General features: G+C 44.3%; 1 protein-coding gene across 2 annotated transcripts in view; it reads right to left on the bottom strand.

Moving 5' to 3' along the window:
- Positions 1 to 3,377: 3,377 nt before the first annotated feature.
- CAMKMT (calmodulin-lysine N-methyltransferase) overlaps positions 3,378 to 19,859 on the bottom strand; it is a 1,452,342-nt gene continuing 1,435,860 nt past the window's right edge. The window contains exon 11 of one of the 2 annotated variants that reach the window (XM_069234007.1): positions 3,378 to 5,997. In XM_069234007.1, the coding sequence (XP_069090108.1) occupies positions 5,920 to 5,997 (78 nt within the window). In that variant the 3' untranslated portion in view covers positions 3,378 to 5,919. The remainder of the gene's footprint in view (positions 5,998 to 19,859) is intronic. The other variant, XM_069234006.1, reaches the window with a different exon arrangement.

Here is a 19,859-nt window from a genome sequence, read left to right as displayed (position 1 = left end):
TGTCCTGCACCAGTTATTTCTGTTTTTTTTCACTTCCTACATTCACCGCTACCATGAACAACTACAAGACGTTTTGGGGATATTTTCCAAAAACCTTTTAACTTTATGTTGGCAATGCTCATCATTCTTTTCATTGCTCCCCTGATTCATTACACATAATTGACTCTCATACAAAAAGGAAGGTTTTATGCTCACAAACTAGCAAATTCTACGGAATAACATGCACTGTTTGGGCGATTTTGCTTGGTTTTAATTTGTTGTCCACTTACCTGTGGTTGCTGGAAGTCTAGTTTATTTTAACTTGGCTAATGAATAAATAAATAAATTTAAAAAAGCATATTATTCACCTGTGACTCTTTAATAAAACCATATTATTTGGAATAGGATGGTAAATGCTACACCCTTAACAGTAGCAGTATCTGAAATAATTGCCCTATTTGTAAAGAATATTGCAATATATTTGGGGTATGTAACAAGACCATTTGGGGATTTAAAGTCCTTTTTTAAAATAAGCTTATGTGTCAACCTTTGTTTAGACATGGCCAAATACATTATACTATTTTGAAAAAGTGCACTGATAAAAAGACATTCACAATGTATTGTTACAGTGAAAGGTCAATTCCATGTTATTGCCAAAGTACATCCTAATTAAGTTCAGATGACAGCATGGTGCCTAACATATTACTTGTTATAGTCACTGGGAGCATACTCGCAGGGCCTACTTAATGAAATCTTACCTCACTGTGTAGATTTAACCTATTTGTGAAGATACTCCAGGGCACAGAAATGTAATTATTTTCAAAAAAAAAACAGAAGACAATAATTTTGTACATATAGCTGGAATTTTGAGAAATTGTCTGCAAAATGTTAAAAACACAACAAACCCTCATTTCATTGGCCCTCTATTGCCACTGGGCCGACTGAAAGGGGTGAGTAGCAGGCCAGATAGGTGCTTCTTTCTGTTCCTGTGTGTGACAACAAAACATACAGGATGTTCTTCCTCTCCTTTGTGCAAGGCCAACTCAGATGGTCCGAGGGACCCATCTGCAGCCTGCCTTTCAGACTCCTCCTCCAGTCACCTGCCTTCTGCCCCACACCAGCCTCAGTATCCCCCAAACTGAGCACAGCCAGTCAAAACTCAAATATTCCAACCTCCTATGGCAGCTTTCCCACCATCCGCGGTTGGCATCCTTTTGCCTGGTCAGCATCCGTCCTCCTATGGTCCTCGTGGCAACTGGTCTCTGGAAACATCTGACCTTTTCACCCATGCATCTGGCTTGTTTAGCTCCTATGCAGAATCCAGAATCCAATGGCTCCCTCTGCACCTGGCATCCAGCATACCTAATGCTGAGGGATCTGTTTCAAATTCAGGAGGGTGGTGGGAGCTATAATGGCCCTTTCAACCCTTGATTCATTGAAACTGTTCCTCACCATACCTGTCCAAGTCAGCGCTTACTTTACCAGATGACTCCGTGCCACTCAGAACCTTGTTTTAGCTCAGGATTGTGAGTTACAATGTCACCATTGCATACTGGTAGTTATAGTTGTAATCCAGGCCTGGAGGCATTGTGCCCTAAATGATATGGAGCCATATTGGAAAAATACATGGGATTACGCCACTGTTTAATTTGAGCTGGTGGATACCGGTACACAGCATACATTAAATTGATTAATGACGGCTGCTCAAGCCATTCTTATGACTTAGGGGTCCTGGAAGAGCCTTAACTGTCACACCTATAGGAGGACGATGGTAAGTACTTGGTTTGGTACTGGCAGTGGCAGCATGAATGTCAATTCATCAAAATGCCCGGGGTAGTGAAAGTGACATCACACGCCATTTGATGTTTACACATACACACTCACACTTACATAAACACACTCTCAACCACAAGAATGCACACAACATACATTTATAAACACTTTTTACTTTCCTCCACTGCTAGGGAGAGTAAATATTCCAACTAATTGTACTCCACTCTTTATAACACTAATAGTGAATAACATAATATTATTCGCTATTTGTGTAATAAAAAGTGCCAGAAAACAAGGAAACTGGAGTCCCAAACAACGTCCATAAGGACGACTTACCTCCCGTCTTCCTGACACAGATTTTGTCACCTCTGAGGATAGGGGTCACAAAGGAAGTGCCAGAGGTCGCAAGGGGCAAGCCAGGGTTCGCACCTGCGACCCCTGGATACCTCTAAATGACGTCCATGGTTAGCTTGAGCAATATGTGTTGCAAAATGCAATGGATTTCTGACGAGGGCCCTGGGACTTGGATTTTTTAAAATAAATTAAGCACTGGATTACACATAAAATGAGTAAATCAAAAAGTTGAAATAACAACATAAAAATGTTCCCAAAATATATACTGTGCCACAAAATGTTGTGTTATGTCACAAAATGTGATACTCCATGCAACAATATCCTGTGGGATAGCACAACAGGAAGCCGTGAACCACTTTCCTGCTCGTCACCCGGGACGCTGAGGAGGAGAGACATGCAACATGGGCTTACCATGGTCCTCATGCTTTTCCTTTCTTGACCGCTTTTTCAAATCATAAGACATCAATCTGTCTCTGGCACTTTGGAACATCAAGCCAATATCTTTACTATAGCCTTGATAAAGTCTACCCAGACGAAACACGTGTTGGCTTTTGTTTATTTGGGCTGCTGTCCATTTGATAAGGATTTCTGTTGTCATCCTCGATTCTGGCTCCAAGATGTCTGCTTGGGCCACATGCCATTGTTTCATCTAAAGACATTACGAGGAATAAACTGGAACATTACAACTTCCTGGGATGTGCCGTGGTTTTCCTTCTTTGGGAATTTCATTCACTTATGGTATGGTAATGGATAAATTAATGTATAACATCTACATATAAAAAAAACAAAGGGAGGCAAAAACCATAATAAAATATGCCGAAAGCGATGTGCCATTGAATTACCAAAATTGAGGGGGGGGGGCGTCTTCGTGACAGTCTCGAGATTTCAACTTCCATGAGTCACCTCTCGCACTCAAAAATGGCAATAAATAGCACATTACATATACACTTGGGGCACACACATATATACTATGCACACACCAACACCCGCCAGTGCTGCATTTATGTGCCTTCAAATAACAGTAATGACCAATTGTAACGAAACACGAACCCGATAATGCACTGAACTCACACATCAAGTTTTCACTTTCAGTTCCAGTCCACATTTTCATACAATATCAAAACGTGATTTTGAACAAGTTATGCTAATTCACCATCGTCGCCTAGGAGAAAAAACACATACAATGGTGCTTTATGGCATCATCTTCAAACACACGGGTTCAATTTCAAATAAAACGAATTAGCCTAGGATTAAACAAGTAGCGATTTACGTTTAGGGAAGGATGTTTATTATCACATTTACAGACTAAATTTCTACAGGGTTCTGAAACGATGATAACATTAGATGTAATTGTATGTACAGTAAACACTACAAGCGACAGAGAATCCAAATGAAAAGGTAAGCACGTGTTCACTGCTCAGGGGGGGCATTCGGGGTAATTCCCAGCCCAGAGTCTACAACACGTAATAAAAACGCACATCCTCTTTGGCAACACGCTCGTGCCAGTGCCTTCTTCATTAACTAAATGTTTTCTTCGGGCCCATACGACTGACAAATAAAGGATCTATCTATCTTTCTTTCTATACCAGTCCTGGTTTAGTGGGGTTCTTTTTTCCATACTACTGTATGTGTTTTATGCCCACTTTCACCAGTTTGTTTATTATCCTAGCGCCTCATTGCAAGGGCTCGTTATCCTATCGCTGGGCCTTACTTCCGATATGTTGTGGAAATGTGTGAGTGGGCTAATACTGCTTCTCTTTCAGGGGTGTGTCCGAGGCTCAAATGAAGTATATTTTGAGAAAAAGGGAGACGGCGAACCAAGCGGAAACATTGGTAAAAGTTGTGGAAAAACTGGGCAGCTGGGGTATTTTCATGTGACACTCACCCTACCAAAAACCAGCACAAATAACAAATGTTCATCTACACATGTATTCAGTTGTTTCAATTGTATTTTTAAGAGCTGCCTGATTTACTTGCAGCATAAATGTTTATTGGTGTCGAGAAGCGTGTTCGTGCTGGGAAAGATGAGGGGAGAATGGTGGGGAGATTGGGGGAGCAGGGAAAGTGTTTAGGCACAAAGGGAAAGACGGATAGAAGGGGCAGGCAGGGGAGACAGAGAGAAGAGATTGGTAGGGTCTCGTGACGTTTACAATACTAGATTCTGCTTTACTTCTAAAAGACAGCTGAGGGTAAACGAGAGACACAGAAACGAAGAGGTAAAGGAGTGGGGTGACGTACATTGCACTTCTCGGATAAGTCTGATTTCATTACCGTAAAATAAATGATGTTTGTGGATACGAGTGTGCGCGCCCACACGTGTTTGGGAACCTCGTTGGTGGGAATACGATGCACAACAATAAACTATTATGTAAAGATGTTGTCATTTCTGTATCCACCTCCTCGCCTAACATTTCAAACCAGTTCCTACCATCTGGGTTACACGATGTGCAAAATGATATTCTCACAGATGAGTGCCATTGGTCCAAACAAAACAACAAGTAGTGTTTAGAAGGAGGGCCCCGCCTTCCTCACTAAGATAATTGAATAAAGGACGTGCACTTGAGTGGCTACATTTAATGCATCGCCGAAATCCCAGCCCACAAAACCCTGAGCTCGGGCGGCGGGGCGCAGCCGGCGTCATGCGAGCAGGCTGCAGCTGGACACCCGGGTACTGCTGGACAGGCTCTGCGACGCTGCCAACACAAAGCGGGGTGTAAGCGTGCTCGCCTTGTACCTAAACAGATAATGTGCACCCCGCCCCCTCCCGCTTCTTGACACAACACACTGAGACTAATCGCCCATAATTGAAGGGGCGGGGCCGAGGGGAGGGGCGAGGGGGGTCATCTATTGTGCCCAAAGTGCAAATGGTCAGCTCACAATGCGGACACTCCCTGTGCTCCTGATGGAGAAAACGTACTACAGAAAAAATACACTACGCAAATAAGACAATTGTTTTCTTAAGAAATATCTCCAACAAGGTACCTCAGCAGAAGAGTGAGGCGACAATTTCAATATAAATGCAACACGCACGTTAATCACAAAATACGTTTTGTTCTCAGTGGTTACATTTTTAAAGCGACAAAACTATGATTTATGCTAAATTCCAAACACAGACACAGCAGCCTGGTTTGTGAAGACTGCAACAATTGGGAAATATAAGAGAAATATATTTTACGTAAGCGTTAAAAGATTACTTGGGTGAAAATCTAATTTGGGCTTTAAAATGTTTTACATGCAACCCAGGGGAGGCGTAAACAAAGTTCTACTGCTGAGAAGAAATGGCAACTGAAAAAATGTCCAATTGGCGCTAACAGCCAGTTCTACAATCCACCTGGAATTCTCCCCATAGACGTTCCCTGGGTTCCCAATACACGGAGAGGAACTGGGCACAGTAGGCCATGTCTAACTGCATAATCGGGGTTCCTACCCGGAGTGTACTCCCAACATGCCGGTCTTGGCACAGTCACAGCAAGGACAAATGAACAGGAACAGTGTACTCGTCTAGCACACAATTTCCCCACACACCGTTAAACAAAACTAAAATATTCACAAGTACTTCCTGCGTCCCATCATTCAACAGTGACTAGTGCGCCTTGTGTTCTCTGATTCAGAATGACGAAGGTTAGAGCTGCTTCGACAGTCTTCTAGCATCTGTGACTTGGGTGCATTGGATATTGTAGACAAACGTGGGATACCTAATTTAAGAAAAAACAGTGAAAGAAAAAAGGCACTGGATCGCGATTTTTCCAAATGCGGAGATCATAAAATTGGCAGTAATATGAAGACACATTTCTTCACGTCAGTAACTGTTTTCTATCCGTGTTTGGCCAAGATGAGGAGAAGAGGGTAGTGGAGGTTTTCGTCGTAAATACGGCTCTCTTCATTTTTCAGCTGCAAGTAAAATGAAAATCGAAGGTAAGCAACCAGCAGAAATACATTGACACATTGGAGAAAAATCAGGCTAATCAACTCTAAACACAGTGCGTGGTGTGAGTGACCACGGAGGGTGAATGACACACTACGACATCCTTCTTAGTCTCAAGAGGGTCTCGATTCAAGTCAGAAGCGCCCAGTGCCTGTTTTTTATGTGTTTTCTATAGATTACATCAAATTCAAAGAAACTGGTGCGCATTCAAAGATAACATTTTTTACTAAAAGGAATATTCGAAACTCGAGGTGTGTGAGGTTTGATGGACTCCGGGTTTCAGAGGGTGAGATTACCGGTAACAGCAAATTGCCCTCAGTATCCGACCCATTTATTCAACAGGTGTCATAGACCATAAGTACAAGTCCCAGCATGCATCATCAATAATGTATATGTAGGTGCATAATTTATTGACACAAGAAAACGACTCGCCTAATGCTCCTAATTATTTTGCTGCACAAACTTAAAAGAAACTTAACTCCCTAAGATAGATAGATAGATAGATAGATTTGAGACCCAAAGTAACCACAGAGTCATACGAATTTTGGATCACGTGGAAAAACCTGGATTAGGACCGCGGTTTTAAAAGCACATTTAGAGTTTACCCACACAAAATTTACTTTGCTCTTTGAACTTTGACATCAGGTTCATTCTGAGGGCATATTCGACTTCTTTGACGTGAGACGACTCCCCCTGCCGGTAAAATACCTCAAACGTTAAGTGATGCCTTAGAAAATTGGGTTCAGGTCCTACACTTCCTACCCCCCCTTCCCCTGCCTCACAGCGAGCCCGACGCATGTGCCTTCTGGATGGTTTAATCAACCTTACCAACAAGTATGTGTTGGATAGTGAAAAAAGCGACTACAAACTGTTTACGGTTAGCTGTCCCGTTAAAGAGACAGGTCACTTTATTCACTTACAGTGGATAATTTCACAATTATATGGGCAAACCCTGGTCCGGTTGCCCAGGACACAATCAACCAAAAGCAACATTTGAATAACCTTAACATAAACATTGAGATATGAAATACCCATAGGAAAATTACAAACATAGTATAATGTCCTGAGCGATGATAAAGTCACACCTCTACGTCAGCACGCGCTAAACTGCATTGCATATCTGCGAAAACATTCTTTTATACGTTCTGTGTCCCAATGCAACCCGAAAATGGTCGGAAAGGCACAAAGATGTTAAAAAACACACACACGCGCGCCTCCCTGGAGCATATTGTAACCCACCTCCGCCCCAATCATCTGTGCGTTAGGGGGTAAAAGACATCGACAAAGGACTGCCATTCTGTGAGAAGGGGGAAGGCAGGCTGCAGGACACACGCACCTGCAAAACAGTATGAAAATACCAGCTGGTTGGGGAAAGGTTATGCTGTTTTAGAGTAATTCTGCTTAGCAACCTCCACCCCTTTTCAGGACAATTAAAAAAAATGATTGTGCTTCTTCATGTTACCAAAAAATAAAGAATCCCAGTTCTTTTTACTTCAAAAAGAAGAAAACCTGCAGAAAGCAAATGTTGCAAAGAAAACAATTTTCCAATTTTGTAAGCAAAATAGAGTTCACGAGGTGTGAAGGAAATTATATAGCTACTATTAGTGGCATTATGCTTTCCTTCATAATTGGATGTAACACGCTCAGGCCTAGAGGGTGAATAGCAGCCGCAGGAGTGGAATTCACACCGCTTACCCTTTCCAGTGCCCACAATTATCAAGAGCACACCACACAGATTATAAACATCGGGCACTCGCAAAGCGCCGGCTTGAATGGGTAAACTGAGGTGCAATCTGGTCATTCTTTTGACATAAACGTCCACGCTTCATATCATAGCCTTTCAAAGTTTACTTCCATTCAATAGCAGGAATGCAATTTACCGGAGACCCCTTTGGGCTTTTTTAATGCCACGTTTAAAAAGAAACGTGTTTACGCGGGATGCAGAATAACACGCTTTATGTTCCTTCCGTGTAACAGAAAACAAGGAAACGTTTTTTACGCCACTAGAAGAACATATCCCGAACGCAGCATTTTATTTGACAATAGTGGTAATTGCGGCTGTATGCTGAACAGGGTGTGTACTTAGCTGCCATATAAAGAAAAATAACAAAGAAAAAATTGAATTGCGGGAGAATAAAAAATAAAAAATAAATAACAAACCATATTTTACAGATAGGTAGCTGGTGGGCTCTTGGACATGGCTGGCAGGCGTGGGCACATGTTAACAAAAACTCTGGCATACAGCGCAGAATGGCACAGTTTTGATTACAGGCTTGCTTTTTAACGGAAATAAAATTTCACAGTTACCAATGAGAGGTGAAAAGTTTAAGAGGTAAAGCTGTTCCTCCTGATCAGTGCCTGCTAATCAGCTTCATGGGTGGTTGCCTAAATCTGCGGGTTTTTTTTTTTTTTTTACTTGCTCCACTGCCAAGATTGTAACTCATTTTTCCTCCTATTGAAGGAGGCGGGGGGACAACTCCCAACAGAAGGCAGCTGTGTATGAGTGACATGAGGCGCTAATGCAGCGGGCAAAATTAAAATTCATGAATCTCTTCACAACCATTTGTGTAACAAGATTAAGACGGGACAGGAGAAAATAGCTGCATTATCAGCCCCGGTACAGTTCTCCAGCTGGTTACGCTCTATTCCAAAACAGTAGGGATAAGCGGATAACATGCAGCCTGAAGGAAAAGGCCTCTCTTCCTTTTGGGAGAAAAATCGTGGGGACTGGGGGGGGGGGGGGGAGAGGGGCATGGGAGATGGGGCTTGGAGAGAGACATGCGGGAATAAAAAGCAATCTTGCCAGACAAGCAGAAACACTAAGCCGTGCTCATCAGCGTGGATGTAAAACGCAACAAAAGGTTCCAGTTGACAAGTGGGCACTAGGGGTACAATCCGGCTGCCGATGTTCTGCGGAGTGGGGCACAGCATCCAGACTCCTTGCTCAAGATGGCGGCGACGCCAAGGACTGCGCTGCGTCCGCGCCCAGCTGTGCCCTGGGCACGTGCTAGGACTGAGGCAGTCCGGCAGTATTTCTGGAGTTCATGAAACTAGGGTTTAGTCCTGTTTACCTACAATCAGGTAAATGGCTGCTCATAAAAGCAGAGGCGCAGTCAAGAGCTAATGACTTTGTTACTCCAACGAAGTCATGAATAAGGGTTGCCTGATTATGGAGGGATTGAGCACGAAAAAGATCACACTCGAGAAAATTATATTTATTTAGTTAGTTGGTTTAGTTTGGGCTCCAAAGAATATTATCTATGAGTTTGGGCTCCTTCTATGAATGCTTTCTTTCAATTTCAGGTTCCACACCACATAGATATTAACACGCAGTTAACAATAAATTCTCCACTGTAACGTTTGTCTGCAGATGGAGATGATATTCACAATTTTATGGCATGACCAGAGGCTCCCATTATGCTTATTCTTTTCTTGTTTAATTAAATAGCCAGTCAAGAACTACAATTCCCATGAGGCTAGAGAAAAGTGGCCAATGGGAACAAACAAGTAGTCACAATTATACACCAATCAATAACAGGCTGACCCTATAATACTTATCTTGACTGAGAACAGCCCTCTTTTCTTGCTGCTCGCAGTCAAGATAAGTATTTTTCATTCATTATGTATTGTGGCATTTCGTTAGTTTAAACATATTTGTTTATGTGGTTGCCTCGCCGGTAATTGCATCGTGCTTCGTTTTCAAGTCGGCTTGTAGCTGCACGTCTTCCCCATGGCGCACGCATCCTGAACATTTGTTTTTTCAGTTTTTCGCCTCAGTGCGACCACCATCTTTTATCAACGGTCGCAGTGAAGAGACAGCGTTTTCTCACATCCTGCTCACCTCTATTGTCGCAGATAAGCGTCTTGCCTAGTTATTTTGCCTTCCGCTCCTTTTTAGGGTCGAGCCTGCGTCACATGCGCTCACGCATGCGTATCGCTAGCGAGACGCTTTTGGTATTAGAAAAGGGCTGGGAGCCCCGTCAACGTCCCATCAGTGTCTTTCATTGGCAAGTTGGCTTGCCTATTAGAATCCGCTTCTTTTGATTAGTGGAAGGCACGCATCCGTCATGCCTTCTCCGTGGTTAGCCTTCCTCGAGCGCAGCGACCAAGTACGGAAAACATGCGAGGCTCGCTGGGGTTGGGACTACTTTTTCTCTGTTTTCGGAGCGCGATCTCGCTGGGCAGAAGTCTAGCGCTTTGTTAATTGCACTTTTGCCGGTTACGATCATAATTGCACTTTGTGTGAACTGTACAGCGCGATCATGCTGTTTTTTTCTTTTAATGCAGGGAAAATCCGGTTGGGAGTTTACAACTGTGAACAGTTGTAACTCCGACAAATGCGAGACCCTAGTGCATTGCAAATGCTTGTTCTATCCTGTCGGACCTTCCAACAGGTTTCTCCGTGTCTGCCACTCCCCAGCCTCCGTTTCCTTGAGTTTTTCCCCGCCCATAGGCGGAGCCTGGTGCCTCTCTGGCTTCGGTAGAGGAAGTTTAACCCTTTCCTCACCGTTTTGTGACTCCTGCAGTTTTATTCAGCTAGTACATTTCAGAACAATGGACAGCTCTCCTATTTCTATTGCTGCCATTGAGGAGGAGAAGATTATAAAAGAAAATCTTAATGATTTTATTCAGTCCTTGGTTGAACAAGCTGTTTCTGCTCCTTTGGACAAATTATAAAAAACTTTGGAAATTTGTGTTGTAAAATTAGTGTCCAAGACGATTTTGGCCCAATCTGCGGGGGATAGCAGAAAGCGTCCTGGTGCTTCAAAAAATAATATAACAACGCTATTGAGTGGTGAGGGTTCCTCACACAAGGCGGAGGACTCAGTTCCTCAAAGGCCTCCCTTAAGGGAGGGGTTACTTTCTTCTAAATGTCAAAAAAATGCGTATCCAAAGTCAAGCATATTGCTTCCATAGTAATTTCAAAAATTTTGGACACTGATGACGGTGAATTGCATGGCAATGATCCGGATTCGGATGTTTCCGACAAGGATAATAGAGACTCCGTCTCTTCTCCTCATCCTAAAAAATAAAAAATTGACGCCCTTGCGCCCTCCAAATCATGCAAAGATACAGACACAGATGGAGAGCCCATGTTTGATCCCAATGACATTCAACATCCGCACTCTACCGAGTGGCTACCCGCAGAACATGTGGCAGACTTTTTAACCTCCAGATTACGTGCCCCCCTACACAAACAGGTCAGAGCAAAGCTCAAATCAGAATGTCGCCGTCCCTCCCTTCCTTCAAAGAGTTCTGTGACACAGAATGTCGCCGTCCCTCCCTTCCTTCAAAGAGTTCTGTGACTCCTATTATTGACACTTCCCTCATTACCTTTTTCTCTAAATTCGGCAAGGACCCACGAAAAGGAGTCAACGATTCCTGGTCCACCTGTCAGGACAAGCTATTGGATGTTGTGGGCCCCTTGTCCCGCATTTTTGATATGGCAGAAGCAGCCCATCTAAATAATGCTAATTTGGACCCTGCAGAACTATCGTTGTGGATGCAACGGGCCGTTTGTTTATTGGGAAATTCTAATTGTGCTATAACCCACGAACGCAGGAAAAGACTTTTGCTCAAGCTGGACTCTAAGCTCGTCAGTTTAGCAACCTCAGATCCTGGGGTCAAAGCGGAAGGTTTCCTCTTTGGAGATTCATTTATCAAAGAGCTAAGCAAATATGTGGCCACGTTCGCATCTTTAGACAAAGCTCAACAATCTTTAAAAAATATGTTTTCCACTCGGGTTTTCGCCAGGGCCGGCAGAGGCAGGAACCTCTTTGCCAGCCGATCGTACAATAATCAAGGTTCCCGTGGTGCTTACTCCAACTCCTACCAAGAGTACAGACCCCAATTTTATCCCCAAAGGAATCGAGGTTTCAGAAACAAGGGCAGCAGAGGCTCCAGATTCTCTTCCCAACCCAGTAAGTCATACTCTTCTCCTTCCGGAGGGAGGTCGTCTAGCATTGTTCTTTCCAAAGTGGCGGTTTCACACAGCAGATCCTTGAGTTTTAAACACTGTCCAGGGATACACTATAGAGCTTTACTCAGAGCCTTTTCAGTCAAACTTCCCTCATCCTCCCCAGTTCTCGTTGGAAATGAAAAATCTGATTTCTATGGAAATTCAATTGCTTCTCCAAACACAGGCTATTGTCCCTTGCCCCCGCGACCCTTTGGGCTTTGTCAGTTCAGTCTTTCTGGTCCAGAAGAAAAACAAGAAGATGCGTCCCATTATCAATCTCAAACTTTTCAACCAATTTGTAGTTTATTGTCATTTCAAGATGGAAACCATCTTACATCTCAGAGACTGTCTTTTACAAGGTGACTGGATGGTTCGTTTGGACCTTCAGGATGCTTATCTCACAGTTCCCATGCACCCAACTTCAAGAACGTTTTTGCAATTCCAATGGCTCGGTCAAACGTATCATTTTTCATCTCTCCCTTTCGGTCTGTCTTCCGCCCCTTGGTGTTTCACAAAACGTATGAAACCAGCGGTAGCCTTTCTCAGAGCTCGGGGAGTCAGACTAATAATCTACTTAGACGACATCCTCCTTATGAACCTAAGTCATTCGACCCTTCTTGTTCATGCTCAACTAACTTGTTCACTTCTCTCAGATCTAGGTTTCATTATCAACTACGAGAAGTCTTCTCTGGTTCCAGTTCAAAGAATCGAGTTCTTAGGTTTCCTAGTGGATTCCGTTTCGGCCACTCTTCTTCTGCCATCAGCAAAGATAAAGTCTATCAAGTCAGAAATACTTCAGACTTTGCGCAGTTCTCGCCTTTCCATCAGATCACTAGCAAGAATAGTAGGCCTTCTATTCTCTTCAATCCAGGCCATTTTTCCGGGCCCGTTACATTATCGAGCTCTACAAAGATTAAAGATTTGTCATCTTCAAAAAGGGTTGGCCTATTCGGATTCGGTCATCCTAGATCAAGATTCTCGTACAGAACAGCAATGGAGGATACACCATTTAGATGCTTGGAACGGCAGGACTATCTTCGCATCAGCCTCAATCTTGTATTAGAGTCAGATGCAAGCCTGCTGGGTTGGGGAGCATGGTGTGGGCCAGTCTCGACTGGAGGCACATGGTCTCTAGAGGAGTCAAAGTTGCACATAAATTGTTTAGAGATGCTTGCCGGGTCCTTTGCGATCAAAAGCCTAGCAAGAGACAGGGTTTGTTGTTCAGTTCTTCTCAGGATGGACAATATTTCAGCGGTTCATTACATAAACCACTTAGGAGGAACAAAATCCAAACCTTCAGCGGAATTAGCAAAAGGGTTTTGGGATTTTTGTCTTCAAAACAAAATTTCAGTCCAAGCAGTGTACTTACCAGGCAATCTCAAATCAGTGGCAGACTGTCAATCTTGCCATTTTCGAGACTCAAGCGACTGGAAACTTCACCCCGAAGTCTTCCAATCCATCTTTCTCAAATGGGGACCTTTCCGCATAGATCTCTTCGCTTCTCGTCTCAACTCGCAACTTCTGCAGTTTTTCTGTTGGCATCCAGATCCCTCAGCGTTAGCCTTTGATGCTTTTTCTCAAGATTGGTCAACCTCCCTCGATTATGCCTTCCCTCCTTTCATCATGATAGCCCAACTGTTAGCTCAGGTTTGTCATCAACATGCTACGTTGGTCCTCATTGCTCCTTTTTGGCAGTCCCAAGTCTGGTTTCCCACTCTTCTGGAACTGTCAAAAGAATCCCCCTTTCTTATTCCCTCCTTTCCGGATCTACTCTCCAACCCCCTCGGCCTTCCCCACAACCTCATCCTAGACAATCTCCTAACCCTTTCAACCTGGAAAATATCAGGGAATACCCCTCTTTCCCTCCTATTTCGACACAGGCTTCAAACCTCATCGAACGTTCCTGGGCTCCAGGAGCAAAGAAGGTATACAAATCAGCCTGGTCCCTCTGGCATAGCTGGTGCTTGGGAAAACACGTTGATCCCTTTACAGCAGATAAAACTTTTATAGTTAATTTTCTTGCAGCAGAAGCTAGCAAGGGTAAGACTTACTGTACTATTAATTCATATAGATCCGCTATTTCTCCTTCACACACATACATCAACTGTAAACCAGTCGGAGAACACCCTTTAGTGTGTCGTCTCTTAAAGGGAGTAATATTTTCCAATCCTCCTAAACCTAAATATAGTTCCTTATGGGATGTAAATGAAGTATTTAATTTGTTTGTTTCTTGGGCGGACAATGCTTTGCTTCCTCTCAAAAAATTATCGGCCAAGCTTACCATGTTGTTATGCCTTGTTTCTTTTAAACGTCTTTCTGATGTTAGAGCGTTAGTTGTTACAGCCCGCAATTTTACCCCAACAGGTGTTCTTTTCAATGTTCACAGACGTACAAAAAAAAATCTTTCCTCAGTCTTTTATCCTTATTTTGCCGACCACCCCAAGTTATGTGTGGGCCAATGTTTAAAAGTTTATGAACAACAGACTGCAGATTTGAGAACTTCCTCTGCGTCTCAGCTCCTTATTTCCTTCAGAAAACCTTACAAACCTGCGTCCTCTCCTACTCTGAATTGTTTGGTCAGATGGATCATGAATTTGGCAGGTATTGATACTTCCGCTTTTGGAGCCAATTCCGCTAGGGGAGCTATGGCTTCCAAAGCCTTTTGTGCTGGCTCCCGTCTGGAGGACATTCTCAGATCGTCTGACTGGTCTAATGATAATGTTTTCAAAGTGTTTTATTATAAATCTGTTCAATATGCTTCTCTAAATGTTATTGATTCGCTTTAAAATAGCATAATAGGAGCCTCCAGTTTTGTCATAAAATGTAGATTTTCCTATTAAGTTTATGAAGGAAAGTCTTAATTTTATTAAAGACACGGAAGCAAGTATTATCCCATCTCTAAAATTCTAATTCTGCCTTTGTTTCCTCCCAGCAACATCTTCAATGACTCCACAGACTTCCTCTTAAGGGCTTCTGCGTTCACCGCCACACCTGCAGCGTTTCAAGTCAACCATCGGGACCCCAACGTTCACACTCTTCCACGTTTTATTTCTGGACTATTGAACGTTATTCAAGAACTTTTGTCGGTGTTCATGACATTATGCATATGTTGTTCCATTATTCCTTTGTGTATTACCTTTTAGGCTCACATAAGAAAAGAGGGATGTTCTCAGTCAAGATAAGTATTATAGGGTCAGCCTGTTACTGATTGGTGTTTTATTGTGACTACTTGTTTGTTCCCATTTGCCACTTTTCTCTAGCCTCATGGGAATTGTAGTTCTTGACTGCAGCTGCTATTTAATTAAACAAGAAAAGATAAGCATAATACTCGCCTCCGTGTCTTTAATAAAATCGAGACTTTCCTTCATAAACTTAGTAGGAAAACCTACATTTTCCACACTAAGATCATTAGTATTACAACCATCATCAGCCTCCCGAATGCTTCTTGTCCCGCCTACATTTCACTGACTTCTCTAACAACCTACCCTGCCCCCCCACTTTACCTCATTCTCTACCAAGTCTCCAAACATAATCCTTCTAATTCAGAAAACTATTAACTCTGGCCTGTCGTCCTGTTGCCATTTGGATCCCTAAATCATTAAAAATGGTTTCCTTTTGCTGGTAACGTCCAAACTTATCTTTCCAAACTATTTAATCTTTGCCTCTCCACTGAGATCTACTTACACTATTTAAAGCCTTCTGGTGCTCTATCATTATAAAAAATTAATGCTGATCCCGCCTCTTCATCCAGCTTTAACTCAGTCTCTCAACTTCTATTTTACTACAAAACTCTTGAAAGGATAAACTTCAACTAGATTACTCAGTACCCTTATTTTCATAACTTAGCTTGCCATATTTGCTGCAGGTTTTGTGCCCTTCACTCAATTCAGACTGCTCTCTCTCCCATTTTTTTCATCACCACCATGCACCCTACTAGGAGCACTGCACTTGAAAGCAGTCCCAGTAGGTAACCCGGATAGTCCATCATTATCAGCGTTCAAGACCGCCCATAAGTCCTGCCTCATCAACCTAGAATCTCACTTACACCCAAGAAGAGCACAAGTGATTCGAATGTCCTCACCTATGTATCTACTCTGTATATGTTTCAGTGGTGGCTGCCGACATTTGAAAGTGGTGGGGCATAAGCGTTGTGGATGTGTGGGACAGGGAGGCGACCAGAGCAAGGAGCAACAGCCGCACAGGGCTAACTGGAAGACATCCCTGCTTTAACCAGAGCCCCCTCTGGCTCTCGGGACAAGCAAAGTGTACAGAGCACAGAACTTGTAAAGGTTTAGCCAAAGTTAGAGCTGTGCTTACTGGCTGATCATCAGACAAAGGCAGCTCGAAGTTTAGTTTAAGTTTAGGTTTAGGTTTAGTGTGAACAGCGAGACAACGGACATCCCACCCTCACATGACCTATGCAACAGACTAAACACCTACTTCCACCACAAAATCAAGGCCATCTACGACAGTTTCAACAAAGACAACCCACGCACAGAATCGCCCCGTCCAACTACCGACACCAACAAACCCATAATCTCCACCTGGACACGCCTCTCCATTGAAGATACATAGAAAGCCATGAAGTCCATACACTCAGGGGCCCCTCTGACCCATGCCCCCACCACGTCTTCAACAGAGCTGCAAACACCATCGACCCCAAGCTCCGCATCACCATCAACTGCTCACTAGCTGCTGCCAACTTCCCCGATGACCGGAAACATACCGAGATTAACCCCCTCCTCAAGAAACCCTCAGCTGACCCCACTGACCTCAAAAACTTCAGGCCCATCTCCCTACTTCCATTTCCTGCGAAAGTCATAGAAAAAGCAGCCAACAGCCAACTCACCACGTTTTTAGAAAGCCACAACATCCTCAACATCTCCCAATCCGGATTCAGGTCAAACCATAGCACCGAAACGGCCCTCCTGTCCCCAACATACGACATCCGCTCCCTACTGGACAAGGGAGAGACGGCGGCACTCATCCTACTTGACCTTTCGGCAGTGTTCAACACAGTCTCCCATCACACCCTGATAAGAAGACTCCATGAAGCCGGCATTAGAGACAAGGCCCTCAAGTGCATCCAATCTTCCTCTCTGGCAGAATGCGAAGAGTGAGACTCGCCCCCTTCCTCGCAGAACCCACACCCACCACCTGCGGAGTGCCCCAAGGATCCTCCCTCAGCCCCACGCTGTTCAACGTCTACATGGCCCCGCTAGCCACCACCAACAGAAGCTAAGGAATAAACATCATCTCCTACGCCAACGACACCCAACTCATGCTCTCCCTCTCCAACGAACCAGACAAGGCTAGACACAACTTCCACAAGGGCATGGAAGCAGTCGCCTACTGGATGAGAGATAGCTTCCTTCAACTCAACACAAACAAGACCGAGGTACTCACCCTGGGCCCTCAACCCAATGCATGGAGCGACTTCTGTTGGCCACCTGCCCTCGGAAATCCAGCTACCCCCGCCAGCCAAGCCCGCAACATCGGAATCATCTTGGACCCCGACCTCAGCATGAACCATCAGATCAACTCAGTCACTGCCACCTGCTTCCACACCCTCCGCGTCCTATGCAAGACCTTCAAATGGATCCCCCTCAAGCATAGAAAGACTGTCTCACACGCCCTTATCACCAGCAGACTGGACTATGGCAATGCACTCTACGTCGGAATCAACAAACAACACACGCACAAATTGCAAAACATCCAGGTCGCCGTTGCCAGATTGATCCTTGACCTGCCCCGACACTGCCACATCTCACAACACCTACGCACACTGCACTGGCTCCCCAATGAGAAAAGAATCACTTTCAAAATCCTCACCGATGCACACAAAGCCCTCAACACCAGACCTGCCTACCTTAACCAGCGACTCAACTTCCACGTACCCCACAGGACCCTACGCTCAGCCCGGCTCTCTCTCACAGAAGTACCACACATCAGGAAAACCAGAATAGGAGTACGCTCCTTCTACCTCGCCGCCACCACCTGGAACCCATCCACATCAGACAAACCACCTCCCTCCCCAGTTTCACGAAGGAACTGAAGACATGGCTTTTTTAACCCACCTCCTGTACACGCTACACCCTCCCCACCTTGAGACCCTAACGGGTGAGTAGCTTCGCTTTATAAACTTTGATTGACGATTGATTGATTGAGTGATTGCGGCCTGAGAGTGAAGTGATGACTGAGGGTGTACCCGCCATGGACGTCATTTAGGGGTCGCCATGGGTCATAGTTGTGCCCCCTGGCTTGCCCGTTGAGCCCCCTAGCACTGCATTTGCGACCCTTGATGTTAGAGGTGGCAAAATGAGTGCCAGTATCATAGGGGCAGCTCGTCCTTATGGAAATTGGTTAGGGCTGCAATCTCTTTGTTTTTTTTGTCAATTTGTATTACACTAATAGAGAATAATAACATATGTACTATTAGTGTAATAAAAATGGAGTACAATTAGTTGTAATATGACCCCCCCAAGCAGCTGCGGTAACTTAAAAAAAAATCTTTAAAATCTATGTTGTGTGCAAGTGGGAGTGTGTTTATGTGAGTGTCTGTATGTGTGATTGTGTGTTTATGTGTAAGAATGTGTGGGTGAGTGAAAGTAAAGTTCAAATGGTGTGTAATGTCATTTCAGCTACCCCTCGCTTTCTGGTGAATTGATGTTCATGTGCCCCGTGCTCTTATCCCTTGGAGACTGCAGCCTTCGGTCAGAAAAATTGAAACATGCCCCACCGCCTACCAATCCACCAGTTGCTTCATGCAAATAGTCTACAAGGTCGGCGGCAACGTGACAGCAGGACAGTGGGGACACCCTCAATGAAACTCACCTGACAGTACCTTGGGTTCAAAGGGGTGAAGTGCGCGTCACATGCCCTGGAAGATTGATAGTCACTGACAGTGCAGAGAATGGCCAGCTCGCTCCCGCTAGGGAAACACAAAACAAGAAGTGTGCCTATTCCTAGTAAATGATCCCTCCATGTGGCGGTTATCTGCTCAGCTCAGGTGCACTGCTCCTCTTCCCGTCCTGATTGCTGGTGAAGTCCGCTTCCTCTGTCCTTCCTACGTCTCCCACTCTTTCAGCCCTCACCTGTCACCTCTTGTGCCGCTGTGCACTGAGCATGCCCATTCTCGCACTGCCCTCCTCGCGTCTCTTGAGCCAATTTGGGCACTGTTTCATGCTGTTTAAAAACAGCATGAAAGAAGCAAAACCAGTGCTCTTTAGGAGACTGTGAGGCTGCGGCTGAAATCCCCAGCTCACTAACACTGCAGTATTAGAAGAGTCATCAAGTATGCATGTCAGATTGGCTGTAGAAAGACACCTGTCCATCCTGACATGTGTACTATGTGTTAGCCCAGGGAACCTGTGTATTCTGTGCTGTGCCCCTGCCTGCATAACGAAGCGCACACTCATTATTAAAGGCGTCCGCCTGTGTGCACCCAACTGGGTCAGTGGCAGTGGGCAAAATACTAATGCTTTAACGTGGGCCAGGAGGGCGACAAATACGGTGGCGGGGGAGTGAAATGCTGTTTCCGCCTGCTGGCCAGGTGGGAAACTCATAATAGGACCAACGGGTGGAAGACCGGAGTGGCGGTCTTCTGACCTAACGAGTTTGGAATTGTTTGATGGGATGGGGACATTTTTTTTAACTTAAGTATAAAGATAAGTACAACAACATCAAAGCAGCGTAGCTTGATCATTAAGAAATCACTGTGGTTGTAGCATAAATGTAATTTACATTAAGCCACAAAGAATTCAAACATATGGGGCTCACTCAAAAGTTTTTCCAGGGGAACCTAGTCTGAGTTATTTTTATCCCCAATTATTTCGGTAGCTCCACTGTCATCCTCTAACTTAGGTGCAC

The sequence above is a fragment of the Pleurodeles waltl genome, chromosome 5 (assembly GCF_031143425.1).
Source record: "Pleurodeles waltl isolate 20211129_DDA chromosome 5, aPleWal1.hap1.20221129, whole genome shotgun sequence".
In the NCBI taxonomy this organism is placed as follows: Eukaryota; Metazoa; Chordata; class Amphibia; order Caudata; family Salamandridae; genus Pleurodeles; species Pleurodeles waltl.
This window is presented reverse-complemented; position numbering and strand designations above follow the sequence as displayed.